Genomic DNA, 22,816 nt, shown 5'->3' with positions numbered 1-22,816 from the left:
TATAGGCCCTCCATCATGTCTGTCTTCTAAGGATCAGGCGTCTCTTTAGACTGCTTCATATTTCCTGTCAGAAGGTATTTCTGAATTGGTTCTCAATGAGTTTTCATTTCCATGTTTTCTGTGATAGTGTGAAAATCAGAGGAGAGCCCTTCACACTGTACATGCCCACCTTTAGCCCTGGTATTATCAAAAGTGTGTGCATGTCTTCTGGGAGGCTAGACAACTGCTTGCTTCAGGGTTGGGAAATGTGTGCAGTTGCCAAGCATTCCAAGTGTACTGCCAAATGCAGTATTTTTAATTGTTAAACAGCACACTGACTTCTTTTAGAGGTGTAGTTTTCATAAGTTTACCATTGTTGCAAACATCCAAGTTATATTCACTTGTCTCTCTCTGTAAACATCTTCAAATATCAGACAGACTGTAGAGGTTGGGCTTCCTTTGGTATGTGCATACTTCAGGACTCAGCCTTCTGATCAAAGGACTCTAATTTGTCCTTAGGGTTCTTAATCACTAGTGGAGTTGTTTTCTGGGTGTTCAGTCCACATTGATACATCTAGGATGGTCACTGATGTTAGATATAACAGATACATTAGAGTTTCTTTCATTCTCTGATTACCAGCTTACTGCAGTTCATTGTCACTTGGGAGATGGATCCTATCTTGCCACTCAGCTGGTGTAAGGCAGAGAAACATTCTTGAATGGAGTGCCAACATACTACAGAATACACTCACCTATTCAGGGGAAATTTAGAGTAATGTAGGGTGGAACAGGGGCAAGAGCTAACCCACTTCAGTTCTTGGCTGGGGTACCTTGTGTGTGGCATCTGTATGTCTTCACTGTGTTCACATGGGTTTTCTTCAGGTGCCCCATTTTCCTCCCACAGTCCAAAGACATGCTGTAAGGTGGATCAGGGACTCGTAACTTGTCTCTAGGGGTGGGTGTGTGTGTGTGTGTGTGTATGCATTATATAGATGAATGACCTGGTAGACTATTACAGATGTCCTTCAAGAATGCAACTGCAGTCATAACATGTGGGTTGTCCTGCCTCAGGCAGCCCTCGGTCGGCCAGATTCCAAAGTCTGGGTCCGACGTCGGCTGATGTCGCATTTCTCTCCGACGTCAGAGCGGCTGGAGTACATAAGCATCAGCCAATGCCATTTTCCCCAGTCTTTCTTGCCGCGCGGTGCCCGAAGCAGAAGCAGTTCGCAAGTGCCGGTCGGTCAGCTCCTGTATTCTTCGATTCCGAAGTCATCAAAAAAGCTAAGTACCCCGTTGGGGACCTTTTCTTGCCTCAGCCGATGTCAGAAATTACTGAAAAAGTTAACAATTGTCTTTCTTGTGGTAAACAAATACCTCATAAGGATTTCCACTCTTACTGTCTTCCTTGCCTGGGCCCAGACCACAACGTCTCGGCCTGTGTAGCCTGTGCTCGCTTACAGTTTCCCCTTTTGCATCGAAAACTCTATAGGTAGCAGTGGCTGTCCAAGGGATCACTCGAAGTCAGGTAACTCAAGAGAATGAGTGAGTTGTTCATCTGCTAATACATCTTTGGGATATTTAATGAAACTGGAGTACCTGCTAAAATCCCATATACCATAGGGTGAATAGTCAGACTTAACACAGAAAGCACACCAGACAAGGACGTGGTACTTGTAATGCTTTTCTTCTGCAACTTAACTTGCATTATTAGCAAAAACTGCAGCATCAGTCAAGGGAAAAATATTAACTGTTGCAGTATCATGGTAGATGGAACCAAACTCCCAACTCTTGCTTTCACTAAAAGAATAATTATTGAAGGCACCCTAAAAGTATATACACACACACACACACACACACACAATGAATCCCAGAACACAGACAGAGCCAAATGACTATTTGCTAGACATCCGAGTGTGAGCTACTGCCTGCCATTAACAAGGCTCATTACAAATGTAAGCCATAGAAGATAAAGATGTGTATGCATAAGTGCTGGATGACCCATCTCCCATTTCCCAAGTGAAGCAGACTGAGCTAGTGAATGCAAAAAAAAAATAAATAAAATAAATAAACAACAGGAGAGAATGAGAGAGAGAGAGAGACTATAAGACCAAGTACTTTTGATGCTTACAGCCATCTTAAATGACTACAACCAGCCTCCCTACTACATTACTGCTGGTGTTTTAATTTCATCCCACACATCTTCATGCACTTTTTTCCTGTGATGTCCACCACAGATGGGGAACAGCATTAAAGTCAAAAAGTACTTCTACCTTCTAGGCCACCACCATCAGTGGAGACATTATCAAATATACCCATGTAAACATAACAGAAAAAAAACTAATGTTTTATATCAGAGTGGTAGGTAAATTCACTTAAGATTCAGAACTCCCAAGGCAAACTAATTCAACCTCACCTTTAATAGCTTCTCAGAATAGCCTTCATTTATTGCATTGCAGCAAATGGTACCCATCCTCTTACTGACCACACCTGGGTCACTTACTAGAAATAGCCTGGTAGCAATGGCTCTTCCACAAGGAAGGCTGGAAAGTATTATTCTATGACCTCAATCTGGCTGATTTTAAATTAGAGCTAGGCATGCCTCAAACAGCCACCTCATTGGCACAAGACAATATCTCAAATGTTACATCCAGCTCCTGCACTCAGTAAACATATTTGGTTTGACTTTATACATCAAAATCTTAAGATATAACCCCCTGGAAAACTGCTTATTACCTCTCAATAACTTTCACCAAATCCACCCACCAAGCTGTGTCACACTAGCTTTTGCAGCAAGATGATAACATTTAAGCAACCTGCCTCAGGTCTTCCCTAAAAAGAGGCCAGTAGACTAGTGGGACTAACTTTCAGATTAAAAAAAAAAATATGATGGAGAGGGAATGCCATCTGATGTTCCACCACTTTGGCTATGCCACCATCTCACAAAAGTCAAGAACTTGCAACACAATGCAGGTACAGGTCAATGTTGTCTTTACTTCATCCCACATAAATGTGTGACTTCTTCAGAATAACACCATAATATTCACAAAAGTTAAAAACATTTACGTCACCTGATGACTCGTTCTAACCAATCAAAGCTTGGTTCCTATCCTGTAACTGTAAAACAATCACCTCATAAAAGCCAGCAAGATTAGATCATTAAGATAAGACTCACTAATATCTATTACCAAATATATTTTGATACATTACAGCTTACTTCTGTTTCAACCTTTGCAGAACTGCTATCCTTATTCCCTGCACACAGACCTGGAAAAATGTGAAAAGTATTACAGCACTCATGGAAGTACCTGTGTAAGTGAACACAGCTATTGGCTTTTGATCCATAAAGGATGTAACCCTCAAACAATGCAGTATACAGTGCTAAAATGGAGATATTAGCCTCAATGTAATAAATCTACCAATTTTAGTTCAGTACCATTCTCCACTGCTAAATGTTAACCCTCCACCTAAAAGTATAACCTTAAATGCCCCCGCCTTGCAAAATCTGACTACACTCTACTCAACTTCATTCTGATTATGTTTGCGTAATGGCAATTGCTTTTGAAATACGCAAGCCCCCAGATATCTGAACCCTTTCAGTGCTCATTCCAGACCTCTCTTGGTTGTTCACCTATTCCCCAATGTTAGTATAAAAGACTTGACTTGCTAAGATTGTAATTATAATATATTTTGTTCTCAGCTTCATTTCAATTTCAAATAATATTTATGGATCATTAGCCAGAACAGGCACATCACTTCTGTATGCCAGAAATGTAAAACAAACCACCTTGTGGGTGAATTACATGCATGTCACGGCCCATCTCTGTCACCCAGAAGAAGCCCAGAGGGAGATATATAGGTGAAGAGACAAATGGCAAGCCTGATGAGTACCATGATGACTTTCAAAAGATAATAAGAGAACTCACTTCCAACTGCCCCTTGTCAAAGGCTCACTACTGTAATTTTCAGCAAATGTTGAGTGAAACACTAGAGTCTGTTGGTGTCTGCTTGTGTGGGAGGGGTTACCACAAAATGTCTGGTAATGGGTGTCTTAGTGCACTCAGCTCTTTTACATTTTTAGGAGCATTTAATAATTAACCTATTGCTCTCAACTGTCCCTGATTTGACTTCACATTTCTACCGTCCCTCATAAAACTTTGTTTTTTCTGGTAAATTAATGAGGATTACATGCTAGACATTAGTTTCAGACTTATTCTTTTGAGAATGCAGATTAATACAAAATCTGTTGCTCTATTAACTTTCTAATTGAGTTAGAGTAATTTTATTGGTTGTCCATGATTTTGTTTCTTTGCCTCGCATTATTTTTTTGGGTTTGTATCCGATTCTTGAACAAATACATCCGTGGTGATGCAGCGGGTAGCATTGTTGCCATACAGCAAGAGGTTCTCCCATTCGATTCTTGGCTGGAGTGTGGGGAGTGCCTTCTGTCTGCATGTCCTCCTCACGGTTGGGTGGGCATTTGAAAGACATGCATGAATGGGCATGCCTTCATTGAAGGTTGAATGTTGAGCTGGCACCTCGACGTTTGTGAAAATCTACTGCCAATCATTAGCGGACCGGAGTTCCACTGTGGCGACCCCTAACCGGGAAAAGCTGAAAGACAAACATCTGATTCTTGAACAAAAAGTTGAGAAAGTACAGTTTTGTACCTACCATAAATGTAGATGTTAGAGTGTTCACACTGCTGCAGTCATTACACTTGGGTTATCCTGCCATCAGGCAGTCCTGCAGTCGGCCAGAGTTCCAAAGTCTTGGTTCGGCGTCGGTTGCTGTCGCTTCTTCCCTGCCATCAGTGCGCCAGGGGTATATAAGATGCATCCAACGCCATTTTCTTCAGTGAATCTTGCCCCAGATGTCAGGTGCCCCCAAGTAGGTAGGCAATACATATTTCTAATAAAACATATATATAAAAAGAAAACAATACCTTCAGTTACAAGCAAATACACCACAAAGGTTGTATAGGATAGAAAGGTATAGATAAGTCCAGCTAGGACAGAGGGGATGGAGGGAGGGTAACCTGGACTGCAGCAGTGTGAAAACTCGAACATCTACATTTATGGTAGGTACAAAACTGTACTATGCTCATCATGTTACACTGCTGCAGTCATTACACTTGGGTAGAATCCCAAAGCTGAGGTTGGGTGGCTGGTCTATAAAGAGTTAGGTTTGGCTATGAGGCCTTGCAGAACTGCAGTGGCAAATCCTGCTCTGGATTTAGAGTAAAGAGGCAAGTGGTAATGCTTGGTAAAGGTGTGCACTGAACTCCAAGTTGCAGCCCCCAAAATTTCCTTGGTTGGTACTCCTCTGAGAAAGGCTGTTGAGGTGGCTGTTGCTCTGGCAGAATGTGGCCTAATGTTATTATTAGGGACATAGTTCCCATGCTGTGTGTAGCAGTAATGAATACAGTGTCCTATCCATTTGGAGATAGTCTGCTTTGAAATAGCCTTGCCCTATGATCTTGCAGCATATGCTACAAACAGTTGCTCAGTTTTCCTGAAAGCTTTTGTTTTGTCCAAGTAGAAGCGTAGCTGCCTGTGTATGTCCAAAGAGTGCAGAAGTTTCTCCCCTTTATTCTGGGGGTTTGGATAAAAAGTTGGCAAATGGATGGTTTGGTTAAGAGCCACACTAGATACCACCTTTGGCATAAAGGCAGGGTTTGTCCTTAAAGAAACCCTGTCCTGATGAAAAATTATAAAAGGTTCCACTGCCATTAATGCCTGTAGCTCTGAGACTCTTTGTGCAGAAGTTACTGCCAGGAGCAGAGCTGTTTTCCATGATAAAAATTTTAGATCAGCTGTATTGGCTGGCTCAAAAGGTGGCAGGGTCAGTTTTTCCAAAACAAAATTGAGGTCCCAAGTTGGTGTTGGTGCTTTCCGGGGTGGTCTTATGTTTTTAGCCCCTCTGAGGTACTGCTTTAGCAAGGGATGGGAGAATAAAGGAGGATCTGTGTTGTAATGTGCTGAAATTGCAGAGGCGTGGATCTTAATTGATGAGAAGGATAGGCCTTTGTCCAGCATCTCAGTTAAGTATTGCAAAATCTGAGGAATGTTTGGGACAAGAGGGTCAAGATTTTGAGCCTGGTTCCAGGCACAGAATCTCTTCCGTTTTTTCTGAGTAAGATTTCCTGGTGCTAGGCCTCCTGGCCTCCAAAATGACATCCATAACAGCTTTAGAGAGAGGTGTTGCCTGTTTGACTAATGAATCTGCCATGCGGCCAGGTTTAGGGTTTTGAGCTGAGCATGCAGGATCTGATTTTGTTGAGACAGAAGGTGTGAAAATTGAGGCAAAATCCATGGTGGCCTTGAGCTAACTTCTTTAAGATTGGGTACCAGTGCTGGCATGGCCAGTCTGGAGCAATCAGGATCATCTGTGGTTTTTCTTGTCTGGCTTTTAGGAGTACCTTCAAAAGGAGAGGCAGTGGTGGGAAGGCATAAACTTTTAGGCTTTTCCAGCTGAATGAGAGAGCATCCACTTTCCATGCTTGTGTGTGATAAGTACTTGTGCAGAATTTTTGTAGTTGGCAATTCAGTGGGGAGGCAAAAAGATCTAGGTCTGGGCATCCTCATTTTTGCATTACCATGCTGAAGATTTGTGGATTCAGTTTCCATTCATGAGGGTCCATGATATTTCTGCTTAGATCGTCTGCCAGAGTATTTTTCCTTCCTGGCAGGAATTGTGCTTGCAGATGAACTTGATAAGTTAGAGCTGTGTTCCACAAGGTCATGGCTTGCCTGCATAGGGGGTAAGAATGAGTGCCCCCTTGCTTGTTTATGTACCACATTACTGTGGTGTTGTCTATCTTTAATAATAAATGTCCTGGATGCAGAAGGTCCTTGAAAGCTGCTAGGGCATTTTGAACAGCCAATATCTCTTTTTGATTGATGTGAAGATGCATTTGGTCTGTGGTCCACTTGCCCTGAAAACATTTTCCTGCTATGTGTGCTCCACAGGCGTAGTCCGAAGCATCTGTTGTTAGTGTCTGCCTGGCTGTGGGTAGAGTGAAAGGCTGACCCTTGTTGAGGTGACATGCCTGTGCCCACCATCGAAACTCCTGTTATAGGCAGGGAATTATTGGTATTACTGCTTCTAAGCTGTGAGAGTGCTGAGTCCAAACACTTTTTAGGTACCATTGTAATTCCCTCATATGCAGTCTGGCATATGGAATTAGTAGTATGCAGGATGCCATGAATCCCAGGACTTGCAGAATTTTTCTTGCAGGGAGATGGGACTTTTATGCCATTAGTTGAAAATATTGAGTCAGTTGTCCTTGTTTGTCTGGCATGAGATAAGCCATCTGGGCCACTGTATTTAAGCTGGCACCCAGGAATATTATCTGTTGTGAGGGCACTCGTTTTGACTTCTTTTCGTTTACTGTGTACCCTAGAGAAATTAGCAACTTTTTTACAAATGCCAGATGCTTTAGAAGAATGTCCTTTGTCTCTGCTTGAATGAGGCAGTCGTCCAGGTATGGATATATTTGAATTCCTTTTTGTCTGCAAAATGCATTTACTGGTGCCAGGCACTTTGTAAAGACCCTGGGTGCATTATATAAGCCAAAGGGCAGTGCAAAGAACTGGTAGTGCATTGTACCAGCTTTGAATCTGAGGTATCTTCTGCAATTTTGTCTGATAGGGACATGCAGGTATGCCTGTTTGAGGTCCAGAGTAACAAGCCAAGCCTTCTTGCCCAGCATGGGAAGAAGCTGCTGTAGTGTCAACATTTTGAATTTCGGAACCTCCAGGTAAGTATTTAGAGTTGAAAGGTCTAGTATGGGTCTCCAGGCGTTGTCCTTTTTGGGGACCAGGAAGAGTCTTGAGTAAAATCCTTGTCCTTGTTCCTGCTGTGGTACTTTTTGAACAGCTCTCATGTCCATGAGGGATGATATCTGTTTTTGAGCCTCTGTGCCCATTGATTTTGTGGCAGGTTTGGCATTCCTTTTAGCCTTGGTAATGTGTGAAAGTGGAACCTGTAACCTTGAGACACAATATTCAGAACCCATTTGTCCTGGGTGATTGTTTGCCAATTTTGATAAAAAAGTGCTAGTTTTCCCCCTAGGGTGCTGCCAAAAGGGAAGTGCTTGGCGTATGAAGGGGGAAGTCATTGGGACTGTTTCCTGTATGGTTGAGATTTGTTCTCACTTCCTTTTGGGGTTGGGGAACCCCACTGTCATTGTCCGCTAGAGCCTTGGGGTTGAGATGTGCCTCTTGGGCATCTGTATCTGCCTCTCTGTGGCCTGTTTGACACTGGAAAGGACCAATTCTTTGTAGGCCAATTTCTGCTAAAGTGAGGTGGCTGTACCTGTAAGAAATCTTTGACTGTTTGCATAGATTTTAGCTTTATCCTCCATTTTCTTTAACACCTCTTCTGCTTTAACACCAAACAATGTATCATGTTGTAAAGGAGCATCCAATAATTTTGCCTTAACATGATCAGGTAAACTCTGTTCTTTTAACCAAGCATGTCTTCGAATCACAGAACCTGTAACTGCGGCTCTACAAGAGGCCTCTAAAGAATCAAAACTACATTGCATAGTATGTTTTCCCACCTGTTCAACTTCATGCAATAAATCCTGCATTTCTTTATAGTCAGGAGCTTCTGAGCTTGTAAGCATTTTCTGTTTTAACTGAGCCATTAAATATTGTTGGTACTTAAGCATGTGAAACTGGCAATTTAAAACCCTTACTGCTAAAGTTGCAGAAGTGTAAACTTTCTTCCCCCATCTATCCAATGCTCTAGAATCTGTCAGAGGGGACTGGATTTTTTTGCAATGGAAGCCTTAACCCCTTTGGGACCCTGGGAAATGGTTTCTGGGTCAGCAGAAGGGTTTTTATAAAGAAACTTGTGAGAGTCAGGGACTCTATAGTACCTATCTGGTTTGGCTGGTGCAGGGGGCAAAGAATCAGGAGATAAGCTGGATTCAGAGAACACATCATCCACAATATCTAAAACAGGCAGAATAGCAAGGGGCCTGTGCTGAGGCAATAAAAGGAAGTCCCTGAGCCTTTTCTTGGATTCTGAATAATCTTGACTTTCCCAATGGAAATGTTCCCTCATGGTATGTAAAGTTTCCCCAAAAGAGTAATCCTCAGGAGGAGAGGCTGAAGGGATAGATTCTTCAGCATCAGAGTCCTCATAGGGGGGTAGAGAGTATCCCTGGTCTGAAGAGGAATCAGAGGAAATGGAAACCTGATCAGAGGAATCATAGTCTGTATCCTGCCTAGGCCTTTTTTCAGGAGGGGATGGGAACCCCTGATTAGAGTAATGAGGTCTTCGGCCATTTTGAGCATCTGTTTCTTAGGCATGGAGGACTGTCCAGGAGAATGCTGTAGTTGCTTCTTTGTCTTTAATGGTGTTTTTGTCTTGGCTGGTGCTTTAATGGTAAGTTGTGAAGGTCTGAAAACTCCCTCAGAAGCCGATGCCTGCTCAGCAGCTCCGGACCCATCTGAGGGATTAGTTTCTGTAGGCCCAATACCTTGAGTATCCAGAGGCCTAGTTGTTTCTACGTGGGAGTCAGAGGCGGCCTGTGGCTCTGAGGTAGTGGGTGTCAGGGGCTGCGAAAGCGCCTGAGAACCGGCGAGTGGCCTAGAAGAGGTTTCGTCATTGATTTTGGACCTCGGTTGCTTTATCCTTGTCCTTGCGTTTTTTATGTATTGCGGTCGTCGGTTGTTCCGACGGCATTGTATAATTGAACCTTCGGCCAAAGTAGTGCAAAGCAAAATCAAAACATTGTTTTACAGTGCATTTGTTAAATCTGGCACAAAACCGACAACTAGTGATGTCGTGATCAGGGCCTAGGCATGGAATACTGTAAGAGTGGAAGTCCTTATGAGGTACTTGCTTCCCACAAGAAATACAATTATTAACTTTTTCTGACATTGGTCTGAGGAAAGAAAAAAGTTTCCCCAACAGAGTACTTAGCTTTATTGAAGACTTCGGATCTGAAATTCGACTTCGAAAATCTCAGGAGTCGGCCGACCGGCACTTGCGAACTGCTTTTGCTTCGGGCACCGCACAGCAAGAAAGACTGAAGAAAATGGCGTTGGATGCATCTTATATACCCCTGGCGCACTGACGTCAGGGAAGAAGCGACAGCAACCGACACCAGACCAAGACTTTGGAACTCTGGCTGACTGCAGGACCGCCTGACGGCAGGATAACCCAAGTGTAATGACTGCAGCGGTGTAACACAATGAACATCTATGAATTAACATATACTGCCTTCCATGAGGAGTCTGCATGTCCTCCCTGTGGTTGTGTGGTTTCCTCCAGGTGCTCCGTTTTCCTCCAACATCCCAAAGACATGCTGTAGGTGGAATGGACACTCTAAACTGGCCCTAGGCATGCATGCGGGTGTGCCCCGTCTGTAGAAGGTTGGGGCAACTTGACACCGTAAAACTCTACTGCCAATCATGAGTGGGGAGATGATCCGCTGTGGCGACCCCTAACTGGGAAATGCCAAAAGAAGAAGCAGAAGACTTCTAAAAAAGCAAATAGACTGACATTGCTTAAATATGTGAAAGGCACATTCTTGGAAGCAATTAGGGCTAGCTATGTACTGACAGGTCATGTGGTTTTGGATGTGGACTGAAGTGGGTTGGTTACAGTCACTGTTGGATGCAAATCAAAGGAAGCTAGTGTGCACATACTTTGCTTGGTTTGCTGTGGTGCTTATTTCATTTTAAAATGTCCCACATCCAGATTGTTGTGTTTTGAGGCTGGAGTTGTACCTGACATACTTCGCTTGGTCTGATGTGGCGCTTGTTTCATTTTAAAATTACTCACTGTCCCACATCCAGATTGTTGTGTTTCGCATCTGAAGTTGTACGTGGAACTGTTGTCCCTTCTTGCAGGGCTGTTTGAAGACATAAGAGAACATCACATTCCTTAGTAGAGGCAGTGACACCTTAATTATGAAAGCTGGAGCAAGTGTTCTGTTAGATGAATTAGGCCAGCATTCATTTCATTAATAAATAATATTACTTTCACCAGTTGCAGCATTCATTTTCTACCAGTGCAGTATATATCTATTTACCTTTCTTAGTGTACGTGTATGTTGGGTATGCAGGTCACAGGAAAAGAATCATATCTGTAATTTGTATTGAGAGTTGTTAGCATGTCATGCAGCATTTGGAGTTGCAATTTGAAGGAAATAACTTTTTATTGTAAAAATAATAGTAATGTTAACCATCTAGTGATAGCTGGCATTATTTAGTGACTCATTAATCAGTGTTACCTTCATATATTTTTTATTTTGATTAGCTATGTAGGTAATTTGAGGAGACTGACTTTTATTAAAGAAACAAACAAAAAAAATACACTATGGGGCGGAATAGGTGCTAAGTTAGTATACGGAAACCAAGAGGAGAAAGGTGCAGGCCATCCTCAGCAAAGTAGCCAGGGCTGTTGATCTTGTCCTCCCATGCTGAATATATACTGGATGCTCCTTAAAATGATATTAACAGCTAAGCCTAATTGAAGTCAATTATCTTTTGTTTGTACTGCTGCATCATTCTTGGTGATGGTGGGAAAATGCTCAATACTAGTCTGACATTCAGATGCATATTCCAAGACCTCTATCATGTCCATCTTCCTCTGATCCAAAGAGTTATGTCTCAAGTCATTCACTCAAACATGAACAATGAAAATGTCTTATGTGTAGTTAGGGTAAAGGGACATGAGGGTCCTTGTAAGACTAAAGATCCTGGTACCCGAGAGGCAGCTAACAGTAACTCTTGTCTTTGCTCATCTTGGTGAGAGCTGCATCTGTGTGCCTGACTATGGTGTCACCCAAGATGTTAGCAGATGTACTTTCTTGGTCTTGCTGCCTTAAAAGCTTCAGCCTGCCAGCCGAGTCCTTTTAACAGTTTTGTTTTCAGTACTGTGTATATGTTTTTCCTGTTAGTGTAACAGTGAATGCCCTCTATTCCAAATGTTCATGCTGGTGGTCTCTGTGGTTTTAGGCAAGGTTATTTTAAGTACCTCAGTGTCTAGGACGTGTTTCTGTGAGGTGGGTATCAGAAGTGAAGATGCTGGGTACAATCTACCATCTTTAAAAAGAGGTTGGTCTCCAGGGTTAGTAGAAATTTGTACTTCTCACATGTGAAATCGTTTACAGGAAGAATTAAACAATTGTTAGTGAGCATCAGACAGTCCTTGCATTGCCTGTGTGTTTCTATTTGTAAGCAGGCTGGCAACAGTGTGTGGTAAACTCTTAATTCATATTTAATGCCTCAAGTACAGTATACTAGTGAGTGCTAATTAAATTAATTTGTAGAAAGGGTCTATATAACAATAATATTACAGGATGAACAGATTTTTAAAGAAACACAGAAAAAAGGTTTAACCCCAATAGATAGTACATTATAAACTAAGCAGTCAGAATGATAAGAAAGGTAACTCGAGCTTCAGAAAGGGTCTATATAACAATAATATTACAGGATGAGCAGATTTTTAAAGAAACATAGAAAAAAGGTTTAACCCCAATAGATAGTACATTATAAACTAAGCAGTCAGAATGATAAGAAAGGTAACTCGAGCTTCAGAAGTCTAAGGTGAGGAACTTCCCTGTTTGTTCTACTAGTGCACTGCCCACTAGTATATGCAGATAAGACAAGACTGGGAGGAGCTTCCAGAGGCAATTTGTAGTAAGGGCAGTTAACTCAAGAGCAACACTGCTTAGCTGGGTGGACACACTACTATGAAGCTATGGAACACAGTGGGTTGGTAAAAGCATTTACATAGCCTACACAACACACAGTTTTGTGTTTACTGACAACAGCAATGAAAGAGGAGGTTGAGGGACTTCAGCAGTTAAATTACCATAAGGGGTGGAATACAGCACAGATGTTGGCTTTTAAAGTCACAATGGGATCAATGTGCGAGAGTGGGGTAAAAATCAACAGAACTGTAAACAAGCTGGAGATTAAATCAGACACTATAACTTGTAGCTCACAAACCTTTCTCTCACCAAGGCAATGTACTACAGATGAGGTCTAATAGCTGGACGAACAAAACTGTTTTAAAGACAAGCTAATGCACTTACAGTAACATGCTTTAAAAACAATGTTGACATATTATTATTATATTCAGTCAGCTATTAGATGTCTGCTGTAGTACCTTGCTTTGAGCAGAAGGCCACGTCAGTAAAGCCCACTTACTTGATTTTTCATACACACCAACACTAATTATTTCTGCAAGCCTGAAGTAGCTACAGGTAGCAACTTGAATCAAATGAAGCATCTTCCTATTTTATTCCCAAATTAACAGAACAAAGGGGAGGGAGTACAGAATTTTTGCTGTATGCTTGATATCACAAGATACTAAGGTTCTATACGAGTAGAACAAAAGACTGTAGTAAACTGGACCACATGTTTTCGCTTTCCCACCTCAAAGGAAGGGCAGGCCAGTATCCAAAATCAGCAGGCGGATAGCAAATTTTATCAAGTTTTGGTAAACGTTAAGGTTGCAGTTATCAGCTACCTCATAGGTTCACTCTACTAAGCCAATGGCCACTTCAGCCACATTTCTTAGATATGCAACTACTGATGGCATTTGTGTAGCAGTCACTTAGGTTTTGATGAACACCTTTGCCAAAGGCATGTTTTACTGATGGATAACCTAAGAGGAGAGCTAGGGAACTCAGTCCTTCATGTTACTGAATATGACTACATACGTCTTACCATAACTCTCTATCTGTAAAAACGGAAGCATCTTCAGTAACTGCTCACTGCCTTTCATCTCCCTACTATTGATCAGGAGGTCAAATCTGCATCCAGGTAAGGACGGCTGAGAAATTTCTTTATTTCTCTTTTGACAGGTAACCTGTCTCCTCTATCCATGGAATATTCATAACCACATCAAAAAGATTTAGAACACTGGGGGCAGAACATCACACTGAAAACCTCTGAGGAAGTTAGAGCTGCTGAACATCCTACTGTCAGCACTACGTAGTCCTGCAAGTTACGGAGGATGCCTCACTTCTTATAGATCTACCATTACAGTAAGACCTAATTTTTAGTCTTCTGCATCCACAAGAAGCATTTCTAAGAAAGAAATTACAAAGTATATAACCGTTCCTTTCATCTTTTCCATGCACGTTCAATCTGTTTATGCTTATTAACTCAGATGCATGAAATGTTTTACTCACCACTTACAAACATCCTGTGCTGTCCTTGAAAATGAGACATTTTTTTAGTGGTCCATTCCATTTCAACGCAACAAAAGAATATGAAAAGTAAAACAGCAAATCTAAAATAAAATATTTTTAATTGCTTTCACAATTATTCTAACCAAGTGACAGTTTCCACAACTCAGCAGAATTTTTTTAAATATGTACAGGAGTAAAAATAAGATAAATGACATGTTGGTACCTGGTTTATTATGATAATGTATTAATTTTATGATTTCAAGAAAATAATACAAAACATCAGTATAACTCAGATGAACAAACTGTTTAGTCATTCATTTCTTCAACATCCACACCATGTTCAGGAAGTTGGAGCATTTTCATGTAAATATTATACTGTCTGGAACTCAAGTAAATTCCAAAGACAGCCTGCAGTATTAAAACGTAGCTCATCTTCTTCAAGACAGGTTGCGAAATTGTAATGAAGAAACGGAGTCTGTTCCCCTTCTCTGGCAAAAGTGCTGTACTGTACCTAAGTTAGGAAGAAAAGACTCTTGAAAGGAGAGACCTTGCAGGTAAATAAACAATCCCAGTTCAAGTTGAAACAATTACTTATATATCACTCTAATAAAGGAAGTGCAATATACATATATTTGCTATGATGTGAAATCCTAGAGGCATTAAGCATACAAAACGTAAGTAAATAATAGAGCTAACTTTACAGATGTATGCATGATTATTAACTCTATCAGAAACAGCAAAGATCTTAACACATTTAGAAATTACAAGAATACAATAAAGGGTTATTAGTATTCAGATGTGTACACCGAGTGGACAGCTCAGTTAGCTTACCTATTGTAAATAAAGCTTATACCAAAAGATAAGCCCAGCCACTAAAGTATTGCTGAGCAGCCCGACTTCCTATGAGATATGTTTAATAATCAGGCCAGCACATGTATGAGAGGAAAAAAGACTTTAATAAATGTCAAATGATAGCCCACAGACTGGTTTCGGCTAACACAGACTGCAATACACAGTCTCACATTTATAGGGCATTGACACATACAATCAGCCAATCAAAGAATTTCTTTTATAAATGTTCATTTAAACCAGGTGGAAAAAGACCACCCAGTCTCACAATCCATGCCTTTTCCTTTTTATTTAAATATATTATGCCAACCAGCTTTGCAATTTTTATTACCAGAAACCCTGTCAATAATGGTAAATTGAAATTGAGCAGATGGGTGTTTGATAGTATGTTTGAAATGAGCATTGGTAGGACATTTATTCCTTATATTACTAAAATGTTCAGACATACGAAGCCTAATAAGTCTGGTAGTTTGACCTATATTAAAAGGCTGAACAAGGGCACACAACCAAATAAACTACCCAATCCGTGCTACAATTTCCAAATATGTTAATATAAAACATTAGAGATGTATTTTTGGTGGTAAATTATTTGGTTTGGAATGTTTACAAAATGAACAATGGCCACATGGAAAACATCCAACAACTTTTCTGCCATCTAATGTACTTTGAAAAGTATCAGAAAATGGCACCATATGTTTGTAATGATTAAAGTGACCACCTAGTGCTTTACCTTTTCTAAAAAGAAAAACATCTGGTACCTACAAGGTCATTCAAACATTCGTCAGCAAGCAAAATGTCCCAATGTTGTTGTACCAAATCAAGGAAATTAAAGGTACTACGTCCATAACTAGTTATAAACTTGATGGGTTGAATTGAGGTCCTTTTGTTAATATTATACTTTAACAATTCTTTCCTATCCAACTGCTTGACCTCACTACTGGTTTGGGCCAAATTGGTCTGTAAATATACCATAAACCATTTCATTCCAATACCCTTCTACATGCCATGAGCTGTCATCCAAAATACATGATCAGGAATATTCCTAAATCTCAATATATGAGGATCCGTAGAATTTGTTCTTCTGAAGAAGATTTTTTAGCCCAGGACAAGGATTAAACATCCAGATTTTGTGAACGTGATTATTTACATTTCCAATTTGGTCCAAACCAGTAGTGAGGTCAAGCAGTTGGATAGGAAAGAATTGACAAATGTTTGAATGACCTTATGTCGTTTTTCTTTTAGAAACGGTAAAGCACTAGGTGGATGCTTTAATCATTACAAATGTAAGGTGCCATTTTCTGATACTTTTCAAAGTAGATTAGATGGCAGCAAAGTTGTTGGATGTTTTCCATGTGGCCATTGTTCATTTTGTAAACATGTATTCCAAACCAAAATATTTACCACCAAAAATACATCTCGAATGTTTCATATCAACATATTTGGAAATTGTAGCACGGAAAGGGTAATTTATTTGGCTGTATGCACTTGTTTAGCCTTTTATAGTCAAACTTCCAGACCTATTAGGCTTCGTATGTCTGAACATTTTAGTAATATAAGGAATAAATGTCCTACTAATGTACCATTCAAACATACGATCAAACACCCATCTGCTCAGTTTCAGTTTACCATTATTGACAGCGTTTCTGGTAATAAAAATTTCAAAGTTGGTTGGCATAATATATTAAATAAAAAGGAAACGGCATGGATTGTGAGACTGGGTGGTCTTTTTCCACCTGGTTTAAATGAACATTTATAAAAAAAAAATCTTTGATTGGCTATATGTGTTAATGCCCTATAAATATGAGACTGTGTATTGCAGTCTGTGTTATGCATTGAAAAAGGCTTTTATCCGAAACCGGTCTATGGACTGTCATTTGACTTTTATTAAAGTTGTTTTTCCTCTCATACATGTGCTGGCCCTGTTTGTTTTTTGGTTGCATTTGAGTTTTGGGCCTTTGCAATTGCCATCCCTGCGAAGGTTTTTGTTTTTGTTATATGTTTAATAATTCCATCCATAACATATTTATGGGGGACATAGCAAACATGAAAAAAATCAGGGATGTTTGACATTTGAGATTTGCTGAACATCTAGTTTTTCTCCTATTTTCCCAGTCCATCATAACATTTTTGGTTTTCTGGTAAATCACTGAAAATTTCTGACAGTCAGTAATGCCTGACAGAGTTTATTACTTCCTGTTGTTTGAAAAATAAATGTTGATGCCAAAAACCTGTTGTTCTACTAACTTTTTGAGACTCTCAGTAATATTTAAAAATATCTCCATTTCTGCCCTTTCTCCCATCATTATTTTTTGGCTTTGTCCAGAATTCTTGAGGAAAATATCCAAAATGCAAGTTAGAATACATAGACAGGGAGAGAAAAGGCAACAGAGATGCTCTTTTATCCATTCTCTCTCTTGCACTACACTGCAATGATGTACTGTGTAAGCATGAGGACGTAGGTGCCACATCCATGAGCAGTACATCAACATGTAGCAGAGGAGGAGGCAGAAGAACACTAAAGTGCTCAAAAACAATTAAATTACTTAAGAAAGGTAAGCAATTTCTTTCTTAAATAATGTCAATGGATAAAAGCAATAACCCCCTTCTGGGTGTGGATATTACAGGATTCACCCATGGCTGGCTCTGTTGACAACGTGGGTAAATCTTGGCATAACCACATCCAGTCTTGGATTATTGTTAAATTATATTGTAAAATAACTGCAAATTTGAGAACTCTAAATGGTAAATGAACACAGCAGCAGTGATAAAATCAATTGTTACTGCTATTATCATTATATGAAATGATCCGTTATATAACTGCAATAAGGCAATCTTGGTTATGTGTTATGATAAAATTACTCCTAGGAAGTCAAATGATGTTACTATATGGTAACACACTCACCTTTTTGATTTATTGCTTAAACAGTGTATGTTAGGTAGCAGACCAGTTTACAGACCCTATGGACTACAACATTCCCATCCTGACAACAGCCTTGCAAGCTCTGCTAGCAACCTCCTGACCAAGTGGTACACCTCTTGCATAAGCAAGCTGGCTCATCATGCGGTGATATACCTGCATTCCTGCAGGTGTCTCCAATGCAGTGAGCCAAGCTACCTCTCCTCCCACAGGACAGGAGATTCAGGGTACAGCACTCACTCCAATTTTCCCTTGTCTGCTCCCTCCAACATCCATGTGGCTAGTTGAACATGGGTCATTATTCCTCTGCACCACAGGGATGGGTCCTGGTTTACAATACTTTTGACTGACACACACACACACACACACACACACACACACACACACACACACACACACACACACGTATTTATGCAAATGTTCAGTAACAATCTTGTTGATGTCCAGCTGTTTCAGTATAAAAATGGCAGCTAATTCAAAGATAAATCATGGATTGGTTATTGAGGTTACAGTGTCAAAAAGCAAATGCTTCCAATAAATACAAGGCATTCCCTTTAGCTGGAATTTCTGTCACAAGAAAAATAGTTTTCCTAGACATAGGTTCATAGGTGTTTACTAGGCTAATGACTGAAAGGGCCTTTTTAAGCCTAGCCATGCATTCCAAATCTCTGACAAGTTCTGATACCCTTGATAAGTGTAAGTAGGGGTTTAGGATATGAAACATTTACAAGCAGGGGCCTGGGAGATGAACCATTTACAAGTTGCCTTGTCCATTAGAGAGACAGGTGCCAAACCAGGGAGGAATTTCCTGTACCCCATCCAATTTTCCAAGTTGCACTTGAATAGGGTCAGGGAGGAACTGTGCTTCACATGGATGGGGAGCCTGTTCCAAAGATGGGGTAGTCTCTGTCTCTCCAGCAGGTTCTATTTATATCACAGGCAAGGTTTAAGTCTTTAGAATGGGTTATTCTGGTACTGTTTGTTTTGTGGATAAGCAGGAGGTCCATCAGAGTGGGGTCTAACAATGCCTGTATGCCAGCCATAGATCTCCCCCCAAAGTCTGTGGGAGATAGAATACAGAGATGGGGCCTTGAGGCTGTCTGCGTAGGACATTTTACTTGTGCCCTGTATTCTTTTAGTGAAGAACCTCTGTGGACATTCCAATTGTTGGATATGCCTGGTTAGGTACATACCAAACGGGGCACTGTACTCAGTGACAGGTCTGATGAATACCGAATACAGTGAAACAATTACTTCCTTGCACTTAGATGCCAAACCTTTTGTTTATAAGTTGTGCAGCACAGAATGATTTCCTCACTACCGTTGACACATGATGGTCAAAGGCTAGACTACAGTCTGTGTGTGTCCCTAAGTCACTGATTACTGGGTCAACTCTAAGGGGAGTATTGTCAATATGATAGTTACCAGGGTTGGATGACTTCCCAAAGGATACCATTATGCATTTCTTGACATTTAGTTTTAGTCCACGGCTCTGACAACAGTTGTTTGTCTGTGTCAGCCCCTCCTGGAGAACATCTGTGTCAGTGTGGGATTCAATGACCGCTCCTAATTTGCAATCTCTGCAAATTTAGTCAGCCAGAGACAACTGACATTGGCCTCGACTTCAGAAAAGTAAATACCAAAAAGTAGCGGTCCAAGGACTGATCTTGGATGGACTCCACTTGTAACTAGTCTCTTTGTAGAGGTGGACTCTGCATTTCTAACTTCCTGGGTCCGTCTGTGAGCCAGTTGGCTATCCACCGGGTGACATGCGACTTTGTACTTAACCTCTTGAGTCTGTCAACAATGCCCAAGTGGGGGTACTGTGTCAAATGCCTTGGCCAGGTCAAGGTAGGCAGTGTGGACCATTTTTCCCTATCCACTGCTCTGGTTACCTTCACAAAGAAATCCACCAGGTTAACTAGGCATGATCTGCCCTTGAAGAAACAAAACTGGGTTGGGTTCAGTGTCCTATATCTGTATTGATCCTTTCCATGATAATTCTTTTCATGGTTTTATGTATAAGATTAGTGAGACTTATTGGGCTGTAGTTTCCAGGGTCTGTAGATGGCCCACGTTTGTGCAGAGGGATGACAGTTGCTGTTCTCCGTTCATGGGGCATAAAGCCTGTTTGGAGGCTGCAGTTAAATAGTAACTCCACAGCAGTGGCGGCTGATGACTTCAAATCAAAGGGGGCTGCAGGAGACAGCTGAATGGGTGGGGTCAACTAGAAAGGGGAGGAGCTATGCTAAAAACCACAAAAACTAACTTTAATTAAATACGCTGCCCTGGGTGGCAAACCATCATTATGAGAGTCCAATCAAGACAAAAATAAGTGTAGAAGAATAAAAATATTTCAATGCATTGACTGCATAACAGCTTACTTAATATCTAGATGGAAACAAAAGGTTGTGAGGCATGAAAAAATAAATTACTTTTTAAATACATTACTGGAATGCCAGTCAAAATCAAGTACAAGAAAAAACAGAAGCACTCAACTCAAACCACTTCTCCTTGCACTACAGTTCTAATTAGAATTTATATTCAGCTTTATTAAAGTACCAAGTAACATGCTGAAAGTAGAAATCTCTGTGATGCCCCCACTTGTAAAAATGTTTCTTATCCAAAAAAGACCTGCTGCCTGACAACTATCTACTTGTTTCATGGGGAAAACATGAAAGTAAAAAATGAAAAGCAAACAAGAAACAAGCTCAAGATACATTGCTTAAAGGATTACTGTACAGGTTATGGACCACACATGATTGGCATTCTGTTTAGTTTACGGGTAAAGCCTGTAGAGATGACTGGAAGTCTCCAACAAGTGTAATGAGCTTTTTAAAGTAATGGAATCATGTCCTTTAATACCCAAGGCTTATACATTATCTAGTCAAGTATTCTCTGCATGGCAACAACAGAAAGGCTTTCAATGTTGGCAATTCTTTAACAGTATGCTTATTAAAGCTTACTTGCATCTTACGATCTCAGACAAGCTTACCTTATGGTCATTAAAGCATTGCTACTTAAACACAGAGCAACAGGCACTTTGAGTAATAAGCATAAAACAACAGTACAAAAATATGACAGAAACCAGACCGTTCTGCAAAATCAAGGACAGATGAAAAGCCACTGTAGTACTTGTGTCTAATTTGGATGGGGGGGGGGGGGCACACTGCACATTTACACTGCATAACTACTCCTTGCCTTGCTTGGACACATCCAGAGTCACTACATGGTGGAGTGGGGTGCAACAAGTATGTCACAATTTGAAATGTCTCTGGCTGACTGTGATGGCCCTGACACATTTGTCATACCTCTCAACCTCAGAGCAAGAAATCTGGACAAAGCCATACACAGAAGTGGGACAAAGGCCCAAAAAAGAACAATTTTTAAATATTGCTCTAATAAACTTAGAAAGATAATAGAATAGGTCTTGCATTAGTATGACTTTTCTGAAGGGTATAAAATCTGAAACTCAAATGTCTGTCGTTATTTTCTAACTTCAGTCTTTAGTGATTTGTCACTAATTTGCCAAAAAATACAATTTTATGCAAAATGGACCAAATGTGATGCAAAAATATAAAATAGCCACACAATACAGCTGGGAACCTGTCAAAGAAGGGACACTTTAATATTAGTACTGCTAACTTGAGCAGCTGACAAAATAAAAGAATCTACATGCATTTCAAGTAATATATAACTTTGATTATTACAGTTATTTCTCAATTGTAAACCCTCCATGTTTTCTTCCAAAATTGCTATTTTGCAGAGGGATTATTAGGGGGAAGAGCAACATTTTGAGCCAAAATCGAGGACAGTTGAGAGGTTGGCTATGCCTAACTCTATAAAGCAATTTATTTGCATGTACCTCTCAACCTGTTAATGCAGTAAATCTGAACAAGGCCAAATATATTGGGGGAACATATAAACATTACTAAAAATTGCTCTTGTATAAATTGAGACAGTTGATAGAATAACAGTTCTTACGTTAGCATGCATTTTTCTAAAGGTTATGAAGTCTGAAACTCAGTGTATCATTATTTAGTGACTTAATTTCTAAATGATTTGCCAGAAAACTACAAATTTTATGAAGAACAAACCAAAAATAAGAAGCAAAAATCTACTCATTCTTTGAAAATCTGGACAGTTGGGAGGTATAGTTCAGCTGGGCCTGTCTGAGTTTGCTGCCCTTCCCCCCTGACAAAATCATGGTTGAATGGAGCCTCTGCAGCCATTCCAATGAACCATTACTTGGCTATTTCACTCCATTTACCATAAACACTAATGTGCATACTGCTTTACTTCTATGATGAGTTAGACTTCATTTGAAAGTTTTATTTTGTATTTTACAGCACAAACACTAAGTCATCTACTAAACAAAGCAATGCAGTCTCACTATGAAAACTTAGCATTAAAACTTCTCTGCCCTTGAAACTCACATTCATTGAAACAGCACTGAAACCCACATTCAAAGAAAATACATTTTGCCAGTGGCAGATAAAGATTAATTATGGGCTGTTTTCAAATCATAGGCCCCTTGCATATGAAACATATATGTGCTCTTTGATACACCTTCCTCATTGTACTAAATTATATTCCTTGTACAATATATTACAGTTGTTAGAGGGCGTTTTAAATTTGTTTTGAACATTTTTCCAGTAAGCAATGAAACAAAACGCATGCACCCATAATGGCAAAACTGCCCAGTTCAGAACATTTATCATAAAAGTCTACTCAGACTTCCACAGTCCACCATTATTAGTAAATATGCACAATTCTACAGTCCACCATTATCAGTAAATATGCACAATTCTACAGTCCACCATTATCAGTAAATATGCACAATTCTACAGTCCACCATTATCAGTAAATATGCACAATTCTACAGTCCATTATCAGTAAATATGCAC

At 40.2% G+C, this 22,816-nt stretch overlaps 1 protein-coding gene across 1 annotated transcript in view; it reads right to left on the bottom strand.

Annotated features, from left to right (window-relative positions):
• Positions 1-14,245: 14,245 nt before the first annotated feature.
• TMEM126A (transmembrane protein 126A) overlaps positions 14,246-22,816 on the bottom strand; it is a 385,068-nt gene continuing 376,497 nt past the window's right edge. The window contains exon 5 of the mRNA XM_044071173.1: positions 14,246-14,654. Coding sequence (XP_043927108.1) covers positions 14,450-14,654 — 205 coding nt within the window. The 3' untranslated portion in view covers positions 14,246-14,449. The remainder of the gene's footprint in view (positions 14,655-22,816) is intronic.

This window comes from Protopterus annectens, chromosome 5.part0, assembly GCF_019279795.1.
Source record: "Protopterus annectens isolate FY-2018-M chromosome 5.part0, PAN1.0, whole genome shotgun sequence".
In the NCBI taxonomy this organism is placed as follows: domain Eukaryota; kingdom Metazoa; phylum Chordata; order Ceratodontiformes; family Protopteridae; genus Protopterus; species Protopterus annectens.
This window is presented reverse-complemented; position numbering and strand designations above follow the sequence as displayed.